Source organism: Arachis hypogaea, chromosome 3, assembly GCF_003086295.3.
Source record: "Arachis hypogaea cultivar Tifrunner chromosome 3, arahy.Tifrunner.gnm2.J5K5, whole genome shotgun sequence".
Classification (NCBI taxonomy): domain Eukaryota; kingdom Viridiplantae; phylum Streptophyta; class Magnoliopsida; order Fabales; family Fabaceae; genus Arachis; species Arachis hypogaea.
In genome coordinates, this window is record NC_092038.1 from 7004696 (window position 1) to 7020776 (window position 16081).

Consider the following 16081-nt stretch of genomic DNA (forward strand, 5'->3'; position numbering starts at 1 on the left):
TCCTTACAGAAGTGTACATGAATTGGTTATTTGCAACCATTTCAATGAGTTCTTGAGCTTCTGCAGGCGTCTTCTTCAGATGAAGAGATCCTCTAGCAGAGCTGTCCAATGACATCTTGGACAGTTCAGACAGACCATCATAGAAGATACCTATGATGCTCCATTCAGAAAGCATGTCAGAAGGACATTTTCTGATCAATTGTTTGTATCTTTCCCAAGCTTCATAGAGGGATTCACCTTCCTTCTGTCTGAAGGTTTGGACTTCCACTCTAAGCTTACTCAATTTTTGAGGTGGAAAGAACTTTGCCAAGAAGGCATTGACTAGCTTTTCCCAAGAGTTCAGGCTTTCTTTAGGTTGTGAGTCCAACCATATCCTAGCTCTTACAGCAAAAAGGGAATAGCATAAGTCTGTAGACCTCAGGGTCAACCCCATTGGTCTTGACAGTGTCACAGATTTGCAAGAATTCAGCTAAAAACTGATGAGGATCTTCCAATGGAAGTCCATGGAACTTGTAATTCTGTTTCATTAGAGAAACTAATTGAGGCTTAAGCTCAAAGTTGTTTGCTCCAATGGTAGGGATAGAGATGCTTCTCCCATAGAAGTCGGGAGTAGGTGCAGTAAAGTCACCCAGCACCTTCCTTGCATTGTTGGCATTGTTGTTGTTTTCGGCTGCCATGTCTTCTTCTTTGAAGATTTCTGTTAGGTCTTCTACAGAGAGTTGTGCTTTTGCTTCTCTTAGCTTTCTCTTCAAGGTCCTTTCAGGTTCAGGATTAGCCTCAACAAGAATGCTTTTGTCTTTGCTCTTGCTCATATGAAAGAGAAGAGAACAAGAAAATATGGAGTCCTCTATGTCACAGTATAGAGATTCCTTGAGGTGTCAGAGGAAAAGAAAAATAGAAGAAAGAGGTAGAAGAATTCGAACTTATCAAGAAAGATAGAGTTCGAATTGTGCATTGAGGAGGAGTGTTAGTCCATAAATAGAAGGATGTGAGAAGAAGGGAAGAAATTTTCGAAAATAAATTAAAAAGATTTTAAAAACATTTTGAAAAATTGAAGAATGATTTTCGAAAAATATGATTGGGAAAGAAATAAAGTGAAAAAAATATGAAAAACAATTTAAAAAGATTTGATTTTGAAAATTTATGAAAACTTGAAAAAAATTTGAATTAAAAACAAAATCTTCCCTCTTGTGCCATCCTGGCGTTAAACGCCCAGAATGGTATACATTCTGGCGTTTAACGCCCAAAATGCTACCCTTTTGGGCATCAAACGCCCAGCCAGGCACCCTGGCTGGCGTTTAAACGCCAGTTTTCCTTCCTCACTGGGTGTTTTGAACCCCCAGCTTTTTCTGTGTAATTCCTCTGCTGTATGTTCTGAATCTTCAATTCTCTGTATTATTGACTTGAAAAGACACAAATAAGAAATTTTTTTTGAATTTTTAATGATGAGGAATAATCAAAATACAACTAAAATCAAATAAACAATGCATGCAAGACACCAAACTTAGAAGTTTGTATACTACTGACTATAATAATTTAAAGATGCATGTAAGAAACAACTAAACACATAAAACAAGAGAATTTAAAGATCAGAGTAGGGAAATCATCAAGAACAACTTGAAGATCAATGAAGAACATAATGCATGTAATTTTCGAAAATTAGAAAAATAAAGACATGCAATTGACACCACACTTAAAATTAGACACTAGACTCAAACAAGAAACATAAAAATATTTTTGATTTTATAATTTTATACATTTTTTTTGTGATTTTTCGAAAATTGAGTGGAAAAGAAAGGGTTTCAAAATTTTTAATAAGAATTCCATGAATCATTGCAATGCTAGTCTAAAACTCCGGTCCAGGAATTAGACATGGCTTACTAGCCAGCCAAACTTTCAAAGAAAGCTCCGGTCCAAAACACTAGACATGGCCAATGGCCAGCCAAGCTTTAGCAGATCATTGCTCACAACAGCAAAATTGATGGAAATCAACAAGCTCTTGTGATGATAAGTTGAAACCTCGGTCCAATAAGATTAGACATGGCTTCACAACCAGCCAGACTTCAACAGATCATCATGAAACTCTAGAATTCATTCTTAAAAACTCTGAAGAACAAATAAAAATTTTTTTTGAAATTTTTCAAAAATAAAAAGTAAAAAGCTTAAACATAAAATAAAATTACCTAATCTGAGCAACAAGATGAACCGTTAATTGTCCAAACTCGAACAATCCCCGGCAACGGCGCCAAAAACTTGGTGTTGTTGCCGGATCAAAACTTGGCACTGTTATTGCAGGGAACAAATGCGAAATTGTAGTTAGGACATTTAATTCCCGGCAACGGCGCCAAAAACTTGGTGCACGAAATTGTGATCATCAATGGCGCCATCAACATGGTACGCACAATTGTAATCTCAACTCTTTATCACAACTTCGCACAACTAACCAGCATGTGCACTGGGTCGTCCAAGTAATAAACCTTACGCGAGTAAGGGTCGATCCCACGGAGATTGTTGGTATGAAGCAAGCTATGGTCATCTTGCAAATCTCAGTCAGGCAGATTCAAATGGTTATGGATGGTTTATGAATAAAGCATAAAATAAAGATAAAGATACTTATGTAATTCATTGGTGAGAATTTCAGATAAGCGTATGGAGATGCTTTGTCCCTTCCGTCTCTCTGCTTTTCTACTGTCTTCATCCAATCCTTCTTACTCCTTTCCATGGCAAGCTGTATGTTGGGCATCACCATTGTCAGTGGCTACAGTCCCGTCCTCTCAGTGAAAATGTTTAACGCACTCTGTCACAGCACGGCTAATCATCTGTCGGTTCTCAATCAGGTTGGAATAGAATCCATTGATTCTTTTGCGTCTGTCACTAACGCCCAGCCTTCAGGAGTTTGAAGCTCGTCACAGTCATTCAATCCTTGAATCCTACTCAGAATACCACAGACAAGGTTTAGACCTTCCGGATTCTCTTGAATGCCGCCATCAATTCTAGCTTATACCACGAAGATTCTGATTAAGGAATCCAAGAGATATCCACTCAATCGAAGGTAGAACGGAGGTGGTTGTCAAGCACACGTTCATAGGTGAGAATGATGATGAGTGTCACGGATCATCACATTCATCAAGTTGAGGAACATGTGATATCTTAGAACAAGAATAAGTTGAATTGAATATAAGAACAATAATAATTGCATTAATACTTGAGGTACAGCAGAGCTCCACACCTTAATCTATGGTGTGTAGAAACTCTACCGTTGAAAATACATAAGAACAAGGTCTAGGCATGGCCTAATGGCCAGCCTCCCAAAGAGGGTTCAATCATAAAAACATGATCAAAAGATGATCCTAAGATCTAAAGTGATCAAAAGATTATAATACAATAGCAAAAGGTCCTATTTGTAGAGAACTAGTAGCTTAGGGTTTACAAAGATGAGTAAATGACATAAAAATCTACTTCCGGGCCCACTTGGTGTGTTCTTGGGCTGAACATTGAAGCTTTCATGTGTAGAGACTTTTCTTGGAGTTAAATGCCAGCTTTTGTGCCAGTTTGGGCGTTTAACTCCCATTCTTGTGCCAGTTCCGGCGTTTTACGCCAGAATTCTTGAGCTGAATTGGAACACCTGTTTGGGCCATCAAATCTCGGAAAAAGCATAAACTATTATACATTGCTAGAAAGCCCAGGATGTCTACGTTCCAACGCAATTAAGAGCGTGCCAATTGGGCTTCTATAGCTCCAGAAAATCCACTTCAAGTGCAGGGAGGTCAGAATCCAACAGCATCTGCAGTCCTTTTCAGCCTCTGAATCAGATTTTTGCTCAGGTTCCTCAATTTCAGCCAGAAAATACCTAAAATCACAGAAAAACACACAAACTGATAGTAAAGTCCAGAAAAGTGAATTTTAACGAAAAACTAATAAAAATATAATAAAAACTAACTAAAATATACTAAAAACATACTAAAAACAATGCCAAAAAGCGTATAAATTATCCGCTCATCAGCGTTACACAATCTTGAAGCTGTAGCTGCTGATGCACCAACCATTAGATCGATACAAGCACTTGTAGTAGGTGGAGTATTTGAAATTGGAATAGTGGCTGGTGGAGGAGCATTTGAAACAGTTGGTGGAGGAGCACAGGTTGCTGCTGGAGGAATCGAAGCTGTTGCAGGTGATGGAGGTTGTCTTCTTTTTTGAGGGAGCTTTGGTGGCCTTGCCTGGGGCTAATTTACCTGGTGGAATTCTTCATTTTCATTTTCTGACACCATTGGTTGACTCATGCCAACCTCAATCTCAGTAGCATTGCCGTCATCTGGGACTTCAGGTGCAGCAAGGAGAGGTTGTTGCTGATTTCCTGTATTAGCTTCACTAGCAGCAGCTGCCATAGCTGCAGCCTCGTCGTCAGCCTTCTTCTTAGCACAATTTCTCTTGTCGTGACCCTTGCCACCACAATGATGTCATGAACCCTCTTTATATACCCTCTTCATCTTGGTGATCTTCTGCTTCTTGTCTCCAACCGGGCCTTCATCAACTCCCTTTCTTCTTTTCTTCTTGGGTACCCCTGGCATCTTCTTAAATTTGGGTGCTTGTGGTCTATTGTGAAGAGACTTCTCCCATAGTTTCTGGCCAGGAATAGGATTGATGTGGAATGCATAGGTGTCATTGTATGCATCCATTGTCAACCATCTATGACAGAAGTCTTCAGGCTGCCTGCCTGCCCTAGCCATTGTAGCACAAGCATGGACACAGGGCATCCCTGTTTCAAATCAATTATATGCATCCAAGTTACTAAGTAATCAACTCCAATTCCAGTATGCAATCCAAAATAAATTAAGAAAAACAATTACAATATCAGAATACTTATTGGAAGGGTAATGACAATTAAAGTAATACCACTTAGTTGCCAAAGTCCACAGGTGCATATTGCCTTTCCCAAGTCCACTACCATGTTTGTCGGCCACCTATGTACCTCGAATTGTTCATAGTCTGCATCTCCGGACCACATTGGCAGCCAATTCTTTGAAGCATTCCTGATCTTTTCCAAGCGGCTACGTTGAATAGGGGGTAGTAACCCAACATGGTTCTTGAATTTCATTTTGTTTCGGGCTATTGTCCTCATGATATACATTCTAGCTTCCTCAAGTAGTGTGATAATTGGTTTAGCCCTTGCTTCCTTGATTCTTGCATTGAATACTTCGCAAGCATTATTACATATGTTGTCACATTTTGGTTGGGTAGGAAAGAAGGCCCGACTCCATGCATCTCTTCGCCATTTGGCAAGGTACTCCCAGGCTTCCTTCTTAGCTCTCTGATTTTTCATGATCCCCTCAACGAATCCCTCTTGAGTGGTAGATCTTGCACACTCCCACAGTAATCCTCTGAGTTCGTTGTCTTTCCACTGCTTATTGAAGTTTCTCCACAAGTGCCAAACACAAAACCTGTGGTGGACACCAGGGAAGACCTCCTGGACAGCTGTCATTAGTCCCTGCAGGAAACCACAGAAATTATTAACTTATATTATCGAGACCCAACCTGGTCCCTCAAATTACATAAGTGACATAAACTTAGTCCTTACATATCTATAACTGATATAAAATTAGTCCCTACACATACATAAGTGACAGTAAACTAGTCCCGACTAGATAGTCAGTTCTACTCCTATCCGATTATATTAATAAAGGCATATTGAAACAGAATCATGAAAGCAAAACATGACAGCAACAATGTCTGAAACAAACCAGTGGTATTTGAAACAGAATCATGAAAGCAATAACTAGTAAATAACAAATTCGCCGTTACCTTTTGCATGTCCGAAATGAAACAGCATCCATTTTGGGTGTAGCTCCCTAGATCATCATGCAGCAGCTCAAGGAACTACCTCCAATTATCTGTCTTCTCCACTGGTACAATGGCATATGCAATTACGTAAATATGATTATTGGCGTCTTGTCCAATGGCTGCCAATATTTGTCCACCAAATCTGGTTTTCAGGAATGCTCCATCAAGCCCTATTAGAGGTCTGCATCCTGCCTTAAACCCCTTCATGCATCCATCGAGACAAATGTACATCTTATCAAAAGTGGGCTCTTCTGAGTGGTTTGGATGAGGAATTGTGGCGATGCGCACAGTAGAACCAGGGTTGCACTTCAGGAGAGTCTCACTATAATCTCTCACTATCCCATATTGTGCAGCAGCATTACTATACACAATGTGCCTTGCATCTCCGAGTGCTCTTGTCAGGGAAGATTTGTTCAACTTCAAGTCATATTTACTTTTAAAGTATGTTAAAGCTTCAGAATGCTTCAGATTCGGAAATTTCCTAAGCTTCTTGACCAACTTGCTAGCTAACCACCCTCTGTTAGCTAATCTATTTTTTATCTCCCTTGGGCAGGTATGATCATCATTGAAGGTTTTAACTTGCCAGCAAACACTCTCACTATCCATAGAAGCATAGATAACCCATGGACAGTCCTCAACCTTACATAAAGCCCCGCATCGTACTTTATCATTTTTTCTTGAATCTAACTCTCCTACCTTCCTGGATGTAATACTCCCTCACAGCCTCCTTAAAATCCATCTTCGTGTTGAATTTCATCCCAACCTCTAATTGGATTTCCCTAAACCTTGCTCCTTCTCTGAAAACAGGAAATGCGTCGTCATCCTGAACTTCAGCAAATTCATCCTCTGAGTTGGGGGTGTCCTCATTTCTTCGGAATGCCAAGAATCTGCCCCATCTGACTCATCATGATATTCATCATGAGCATCATAACTCCCAATATCAGGACTATGGTCTCCCGGTTGTCCAAAAAAGAACTCATCATCTTCACCGGAATCATCCTCAGGTACTAATCCATCATCAGGTTCTAGTATCTCCTTCCACAATTTACTCTCCTTAACTTTTTTAGGGTGCTTCCTGTTTACCTCTTTCCTTTTACCTTGCAGTATTGTATTGGTGACCTCTTCATCACTCGAACTTTCCTCAGCTCCAGGCTTGTAAGCACTATCCTCTGCACTTTCATAACTGTCCGAACAGTCTGATTACCGTATCAGCTAGCTTTCTCTTACCCTTAGTTGTTTGCCTTGCCACATGACCTTTGGCTAGACCCCTGGTTATATATCTCCTATTCAGTGTTGTTCTTGGTTCGCCTTTCTTTCCAGTTTTTTTCAAAGTAGCTTGTTTCTTCTCTGTTCCATTCTTTGAGGGCACTTTCGGTTGAAAAATCTTACCCTGTTTTGGCTTAGGCACCAGTGTTGGAGTACTTTTAGGAATTGGTGTTGATTTCGTGGTTGCAGCTGGTTCTTGAGTATGACCCATGTCTTGGTTGGGTGGGGCAGGGGTAGCAGCCATAGAAATTGGGGTCGAAATGGTGGATTTGAGGGTTGGGGTTGATTTGGTGGTTGCAACTAGTAATTTAGTATGGTCCATGGGTGGGGCAGGGGTAGTTTTCGTAGAGGTTGCCTCCTGGGTGGGTTTGGTAGTACTCGGACGGTTGATACATGGGGTTGGAACTGGGTCTGGAGGAATGGCCTTGGAGCTTGGTCCTGTTCTCAGCAAAACTGGTTGGGTAGGGACTTCAACCACCACCTCCTCCTTGTCCTTTCTGAATGATGGTTCTTCCAAGTACGTTGGAATAGATACCCCATGTTCATAGTACACATGCACACCTCCATGGTTGCTTTCAGCAAGGAAGCACATCTCCAGCAGCTCAGCATCAGAATTAAGTTCCCTTAGGCCAGTCTCTAATGGTCTCTTTGGAACCAGCCACCAACAGTGTTCGGCCTTATCATACCCAAGTTCTTTGTAGTAATTCCTTAAGAAAAAGACATCTAGCCTATCAGGGTCAACCTTCGGAATCTCTGAAATATGGTCCCTGGTGTATGACACGACACCTCTTCACTCCTCACAAAGGATCCCCCATGGTGACACACAATAGTTATGAGACCCATCTAAAAAAAAAATAACAAATGATCATCAAGATTGCCATCAACCAGGAAAGCAGAATAACACCAGTCCCTAACCCTCCATGAACACATATAAACAACATCCATAAACAACCTACATTCTTCTATTTTCAGCACATTACAACCATAGCTACCATCATTACAGCAAAAAACAATAACAAAAAAAACGCAATATCAACATACGCAGAAAACCCTAACAAAAATTTTCAGAAAAACCATATAACAAAACGATGAGCGAATGAACATATAACGACTTAACAATGTACAAAAAGTCATGATCAACAAAAACAGAGGAGTAGATGGTAGCTATTGTGTTTATCCTTTCTATTTTGCTTACCTCTAATAATCAAAGTGCTTCCCGTCAGACCACTACGTGTGCGATAGAGACGAGATAATCACAATATGTTTGATTTCATTGAGAGAGAAGGCCAGCGAAAATCCCTCTCAAACTGGCGCCATTGAAGAAAATAAGGAGAAGAGGAAGAGACTGTCTTGGCTTGAGAGAGAAGTAGTCACTGCATGTTAAATCCCTTCTCCAAACACTAACCGACGACGTTTCAATGCAATTTGGGCGCCAAATTAAAAAACGACGTCGTTTTGGGAGTCCAGCCTAGCTTTCAGCGTGGCATCCGTAAGTCCAAGTCATCTTTCCGTCACCAAAAAATGCTTCAGGGACGACCATGAAACACTTGTGTTAAATTCGGGGATAATATTGAGGCCAGTGCAAGGTTAAGGACCACTTTGAGTCTCGAGTGCAAGTTTAGGGACCACTCTGAGTATTAACTCTCGAAAAGCTGCTGCTTTTTTTCTTCCCCGTTCCCACTAATTTTTTAGTATTTTCAAAGAGGTATCAATTTGTCTTTGATGTAACATGTGATATGTGATAGTAGCCACAACATATTTGTAATGTCCCAAGCTTCTTTTTTTTTTCTATTATTACTATCCTACCCTTTAATTTTATCAAAATTCCTACATTACCCTTATTCCTCCTACCCAACCCTAACCCTAAATTACTAAACAACTTCCACTCTTCCTCATCAACCACAGCCCCCTTCTTTTCAAAACTCACACCATACACAAATACGCCCACGCAGAAAAAAAAGAGAGAATGGTAGAAGGGGCTGTTGCCTTCATGCCTCGTCGCCAAAGTTCTGCTGCTGCCAAGTCGCCATCGATGTCAACCCTAAAGAAAGAAGGAGTCTGCGAGTTGAAGGAAGCTGGAGGAGTGTCGTTGCTGTTAGCGTTTTGCGGTGCCGCCATCATGGTCGCCGAGAAGGAGGAGGACCCGCGAGGAAGAGAGGGACGCGGTCAGTCTCATCGTCATTAGATCCGTCTTTGCCGATGGAGACCCCGTCGCCGAGCTGCTGCGCCGCCACTGCCATCGTTGGGTTTCGGGAAGAGGAGCTCGAACGGGAGAGAGAGAACGAGAGAGAGTTCGCAGAAAGAGAAACATCACCATACACGAACAGAAGGGGGAGGAGGGACTCACCAGAGGAGAAGGAGACTCGTCGCCGTGCCTCTAGTCGCCAGGAATGGCGCTACCGTCACCGGAAATAACGCCGGAGCTTCCAAACTCACCGGCAACACTACCTTGCCACTGTTCTGGTCTAGCTTCTTCCCTTAGTCTGTTCTGTTTTCACTTTATCTCTGCCACCATTTCATTTTTCTACCTTGTTCTTGTTTTGATTTATTTTTGTCTTTGTTCTGTTTTGGATCTTCCAGAATTTTATCTGCCTTTGTCTCTGTATTCGATTTGAAATGACTGCTTGGTGTTGTGGTCCTTGTCGCTGTCGTGAGACACACTCTGGGTTTGGTCTCTTCGGTCCGTTAGGACCATGCTGTGAGTAGGCTTTAGGCTTTACATTTATAATTGTTTGATTGTGCATCTATAATTATTTTGATATATATCTATTATGAACTTTGAATTATACTCACTATATTTGCCTTGAACGATTTTAAATTCATTAGAATAATTGATTTATTAGAATTAAATAATTTATTTTTATGAAATTTATACTTTTGGAACTATACATGAGACTATATATTTTTATGAAGTTTTGCATTATTCCACAATATTTGATTTTACTTGAATATCTGTTTTTGAAGCATTAAAGTATTTGTTGGTACTCATTTACTTTAAAAATTGTGAAATATATTTGAATTCTTTTATGATTGAAAAATATTTCTGGTAAGAAAGTATTATCTGATTTGATTTGATTCGATACCTTATATATTTGAAAGATAAAATATTTGTTGTATTTGAAATTATATGTTTTGAATTGGTTTGGGAGGCTCGTATTAGAAAACCGTAGTTAACGGCGGTTATGACATTAACCTAGATGCATCTGGCTCAAACCTCAGCTAGCAGGGGCGTTGCTAGCCTAACGTGTAGGCCACACGTTGGATCTGTTATTCCGTACGGACACACTAGAGGAAAGGGCTACCCATAGAGGTGGAGCCGCCTAAATGTGAACTTTGATTTGATTTCTGTATGAGAACTCCCTTATTGATTCACCTATTATTATTATCAACTATTACTTTCTAATTAATATTACTTTGATAATAATATTTATATGGTCTCATGACGATTATAAATGTATCGTCTAGTCACTGAGTTGCAAAACTCACCCCTTTTTTAAAAAATATTTTTCATGATCAAATATTTGACTATGTGAGACTTTCTATTCAAGAGTAACGGTCTGCAATGAGTACTTATTCTTTGTCGAATTCCTAGAAGTTTATGCTCCATATGTCACAGGCAGGATCCAACCATTTTTAGTTATTTTAATTTTTGTTAAAAATATATATATTTATTTTAGAACTTGTAAAATATTTGTAACTTGCTTATTCAACTTATATTTGAGTATGTTAGGCTTGCTATAGGATTATTTTCCTGAGCGCCGGTCATGACTTATTTTGGGTCGTGACAAAGTGGTATCAGAGTTTAGGTTTAATCTGTGTAATATGGAGCAAGTGTCCTATGGTAGGATCACAATTGTATAAATAGAAGCACGCCTATTTGTACAAATTGTGGCACTATCAGAGGCCTATAGGAATGTCATCCTTCTCTTTTTGTCATTCTTGTCTTTTGGTTCTTATCATCATGAGTCATATGTCGATTCTTGACACCTCTTTTCTCTTCTTTGTGCCCATCCTTGAGTTATTATTTGGTAGCTTTTCTTGAACTTACTTTTGCAATGACTTTAGTTTCGGTTCTAGTTCGCAATTCCTGCCTTGTAGCGAGTTCTAATCTTCCTCGCTTTTGTGAATATTTGCTTTAATCTTCTTCATCTTCATGCTGTTTTCTATGGTTTCTAATTTCAAGATTTCATCCATTATCTAGAAATTTTGATATGTTTTTGCTGTTAATTATTATCTTATTCCTCTCATAGAACAGTATTTGGATTTGTGGATTGTGGATTCACTTAGCTACTAATTGAGATGCTTTGTTTTGGATTTCGATAAAAACAAGTTTGTTCTTCTTATGTTGATGATCTTTGAAGTTAACATAATTTTGAACCACTCGTGATTCTTTCTTTCGAATCAATAATTTAAAAAAAACAGTTATTCGGTTGCTTAAGTAGAAGAACTACGTGACGAATATATGCATGGAGTGTTATTCTTGTTTGCTAGATTGGAATTATAATATTCTCTGTTTAGGTGTGGCAAAAAATTTTTTTTTTGATCTGTTAGTTGAATTGAAGATCTTTTCCGATCTGAAAGTTTAGTTGAATTTTTTTTTTTGATAATCTGTTCTGCTATGGCTTTGTTTGTTGAACGTGGCTTTTCTTTCAAGGACACTATTTCTTCTGGGAACCTTCAAGTTCTTCCTTTTTCAATCTTAGGGTTCTTTTGATTCTGAAATTTTTAGATTTCAATTTTTGACTCATTTTGTTTCTGCTCAGTTATACACTTCATATTTTTCATGGTAAAATGACTCAAAATAGCACGCAAATTAGCGGACATAATTTTTGTGAATAGAAATTTCTATGTAGTAATCAATTTTTCAAAACCCATGCTTTCTTTTTTTCTTTTCCTTTTTCGTTTTCCTATTGGTTGATGCTGCTTTGGATTAATACCCTTACCTTGTTGTGAAAAATAACTCAAACCAATTTAGTTTATTGTGTACTGAATATTGCATTGAATTCTGAAGAAGGGTCTTTCTTTCCTCCTTCATTTGTTTTTCAATCATGTTCTGAAATCTAAGATTCTTTGTTGTTTTTCAACACCCAAGTTGAGCATTGTTTTCAATACCTTTCAAAAGTTTTGAATCTATACTTGTTGGTTAGTTCTCTCTTTTTGTGCATTTTATTTGTTTGATTTTTTTTAACACTGTAACATTATTTATTGTATGAGAAAGTGCTTTGAATGTTCAAGCTTCCTTCCTTTATAGACCTTTGTTTTAAACTTTTAATCAATGCAAGTTTTACCCTCGCACTTCTGCAATGCTTTGCTTGTTTGGATTTTCATTGAAGACCCTTTACTCACAAGTCCCTAATCCGTTTACTGATTTTCAGCTGTTTCTTAGTTCCAAATTTATGATCCAAAAAAAGTATTTTTGCTTGAAGTTACTTTACCTTGTGCAAGTTAACCATGTTCTGGTTTAAACCTTGAATTGTTGTATATGTAGGGGGTTTAATTAAACCGTTTTAATTTAAGAATGCCCACAAGGTTTATTGAGTAAATTGCAAATAGCTTTAATTGTTGTGAGTGATTAATTGATGATATGAATGTTGAATTGTGCTTGTGAAGTGTGACTGGAATTATTGATTAGTGATATTGATTGATTATGCGAATTGTGAATTGTTTGACCAATAATTGCTGTGATTATTAAATCCTGATGGATTATATTAGTTGATTACTGTTGAGCTGGTTATTGTAACAGACTTAGTTGGTAAATTGATTGGAGTTGGGTTTAGAGGATAGTTGGAGAGCTGAATTTTGAAAAGTTGAACTAATTTGTTGGAAATTTGAATTTTGAATTCAACGGCAGATTTGGAAAGTGACCCAGTTACTCAATAGTGATTGAAAGGATAAGAGATTAAAAGCCAAGTAAAGTATAATAAGTAAAATTGTTAAGATTCAATTTTAAAGGTTTCGTATAATTGGAACATTAGTTATGATTTTTCAAAGTTAAATCGTGAAACCTGATTTTCTGCATTATTTTAAATGAAACTAGAAACTTTGAAAATCTATAACTAATTCTGTGATGATCGGAATTGTATGAGACCAAGTCTGGATTAAACTTAGGAATATAGGGAGCTGGACTGGTGAATTTGAGACTTTTTCATTAAGTTTATGATTTATGGTGAATTTTTGAATTATGGATGTCAAACCTGATTTTTCTGCAGAATGCTTAACACAACAGCAGCTTGTTTCCTCTACTGAAAATTCTCCAGTTTGAATTTTGAAATGAAACCAATTTTAAATGAAAATTTAGTCTTATCACTTTAATTTCATAAAAATTCAGAATTTGTGGAGTTGTGGTTTTAAAGATATGAATTTTTGAAATAAGATGCATTATGTAGTAAAAAATCAGGTTCTGTTTTCTAAGTCAGTAACTTTGAGACTTTATAATTTTTAATTCTGAAGTGATATCGAGATGCAATCAATTGGAGGTGAAAGTTGAGTATGTTTAGTATATATGATTTAAATTTCAGGGTTTTTCATGTTTTAAATGAGTGAGTTATGGGACTTGGAAGAGGATATATTCATTGGCTTTTAGACAGAATTCTGCAGGAAACTACTCAACTTCCGAGTTACATAACTCCTTTATTAAAAATGATATTAACTTGGAACCAATTGAAAAAAAAACCCGAATGAGTGAAGTTGAACCATGCTAATTTTTAAGGTCATTGGATTTAACTTGGATTTTATAATGAATTTTGAATATCACAGGCTGCTGCTATTTTCTAGTTTTTAAGGCACTGCAGACCAGTCATGGTTTTACTTCTATTTCCGAAGTTAGAGTAAACAAAAAATTATAATTTTTAGTTATTTAGAAAGCTTAATCTGAGACGGTCCTTTGGGTATAAAGCTTGTACAATTCCGAAATTATTTGATATTTTAAAAACAAATTCAAGATTGGGCTGCCGATGTTGCTTTGGTGATTATGTTGGATATGGAATTTAAGAAATAGATTTTTTATACTATTATCAAATGTTTTTGAGAATATTTATTGTTATGACAATTGCTGATAAGAGGTTGGTGAAATGTGGAAATAAAGGAAACCAAAAATTACGTTTAAAGATTAGACAAAATAAAAAGTAGCAGTTATTATAACTAATGTTAGTTTAAGTTAATTGCAATAACGTCAAATTTTAGTTTTATTTCATTTATCTTATATGAGCTTTATTTGTAAATTAAGTCAACTGTGTGATCATATGAAAATATTTGAGTTTATTTTACAATGATAATAAGTTAGATGTACATGTAAATGTTGGCTTAGAGGATAATGAGATGATTGCTTATATTCTTCCGTCATGTTTTACATAATCTATCTATTAATGACATAGTTACTTAATATCTAACGTCATGATAATAATCTAAAGGTACTTAGTCAAAGGTTTCTATAGAAAGGGAAAAGAAGCATATTGATTTTGTGATAGTTACTGTTAAGTCGCCTATTCCAGAATATGTTGTCTTATTTTAATTTATATTTTGCTTGCTTTCTCTGTTGTCGATTTTGTCTTTCTGCTTATACATACCCTTGCTTGGTTGTGTACTTAGGTATCCTCTAAAGATTCTTGATGGAAAAACATTTGCCCCTGATCCCTATTACTCTAATTCATAAATTTTGTATCTTTTGTTTCAATTTAAATTTGTTTGACGTGATAGTATTTATGCTTGAAATGTTTATCTCATATCTTTTTTTGAGATTGTGAAATGATTCTCTCTTAGTTGCATCCATTGTTGACGGATATCTTACCTGATTGTGTTTTGAAACATTCTCTTAAATCTTTGAAAAAAAAAATTTGTCGTTGACTTTGGTTACCTTCATTTGTACACTGTATCAATTTTCGAGGGCGAAAATTTTTGTAAGGAGGGTAGAACGTAATGTCCCAAGCTTCTTTTTTTTCTATTATTACTATCCTACCTTTTAATTTTATCAAAATTTATACATTACCCTTATTCCTCCTACCCAACCCTAACCCTAAATTACTAAACAACTTCCACTCTTCCTCATCAACCACAGCCCCCCTTCTTTTCAAAACTCACACCATACACAAATACACCCACGCAGAAAAAAAAGAGAGAATGGTAGAAGGGGTTGTTGCCTCAACGCCTCGTCGCCGAAGTTCTGCTGCTGCCAAGTCGCCATCGACGTCAACCCTAGAGAAAGAGGGAGTCTGCGAGTTGAAGGAAGCTGGAGGAGTGTCGCTGCCGTTAGCGTTTTGCGGTGCCGCCATCATGGTCGCCGAGAAGGAGGAGGACCCGCGAGGAAGAGAGGGACACGGTTAGTCTCATCGTCATCAGATCCGTCTTTGCCGATGGAGACCCCGTCGCCGAGCTGCTGCGCCGCCGCTGCCACCGTTGGGTTTCCGGGAAGAGGAGCTCGAACGGGAGAGAGAGAACGAGAGAGAGTTCGCAGAAAGAGAAACATCACCATTCACGAACAGAGGGGGGAGGAGGAACTCACCGGAGGAGAAGGAGACTCGTCGCCGTGCCTCTAGTCGCCAGGAATGGCGCTACCGTCACCGGAAATCACGCCGGAGCTTCCAAACTCACCGGCAACACTACCTTGCCACTGTTCTGGTCTAGCTTCTTCCCTTAGTCTGTTCTGTTTTCACTTTATCTCTGCCACCATTTCATTTTTCTACCTTGTTCTTGTTTTGATTTATTTTTGTCTTTGTTCTGTTTTGGATCTTCCAGAATTTTATCTGCCTTTGTCTTTGTATTCGATTTGAAATGACTACTTGGTGTTGTGGTCCTTGTCGCTATCGTGAGACGCACTCTGGGTTTGGTCTCTTCGGTCCGTTAGGACCGTGCTGCGAGTAGGCTTTACATTTATAATTGTTTGATTGTGCATCTATAATTATTTTGATATATATCTATTATGATCTTTGAATTATACTCACTATATTTGCCTTGAACGATTTTAAATTCATTAGAATAATTG

The 16081-nt window shown here is 37.9% G+C and overlaps 1 protein-coding gene and 1 non-coding gene across 2 annotated transcripts; one reads left to right on the forward strand and one right to left on the reverse strand.

The window, feature by feature from the left end:
* The first annotated feature begins 169 nt into the window (after positions 1–169).
* Positions 170–277, forward strand: LOC112793781 (small nucleolar RNA R71). The gene has a single exon (XR_003198476.1). It is a non-coding gene; the product is annotated as a small nucleolar RNA R71 (small nucleolar RNA).
* A 3946-nt stretch (positions 278–4223) lies between these two features.
* On the reverse strand, positions 4224–5808 carry LOC140182894 (uncharacterized). The gene is made up of 4 exons (XM_072230778.1): positions 5800–5808; positions 4861–5485; positions 4560–4756; positions 4224–4439 (listed from the first exon to the last, which is right to left on the reverse strand). Exons 1-4 carry the CDS (start codon positions 5806–5808, stop codon positions 4224–4226), a joined length of 1047 nt encoding a protein of 348 aa, XP_072086879.1.
* Between the last annotated feature and the right edge of the window lie 10273 nt (positions 5809–16081).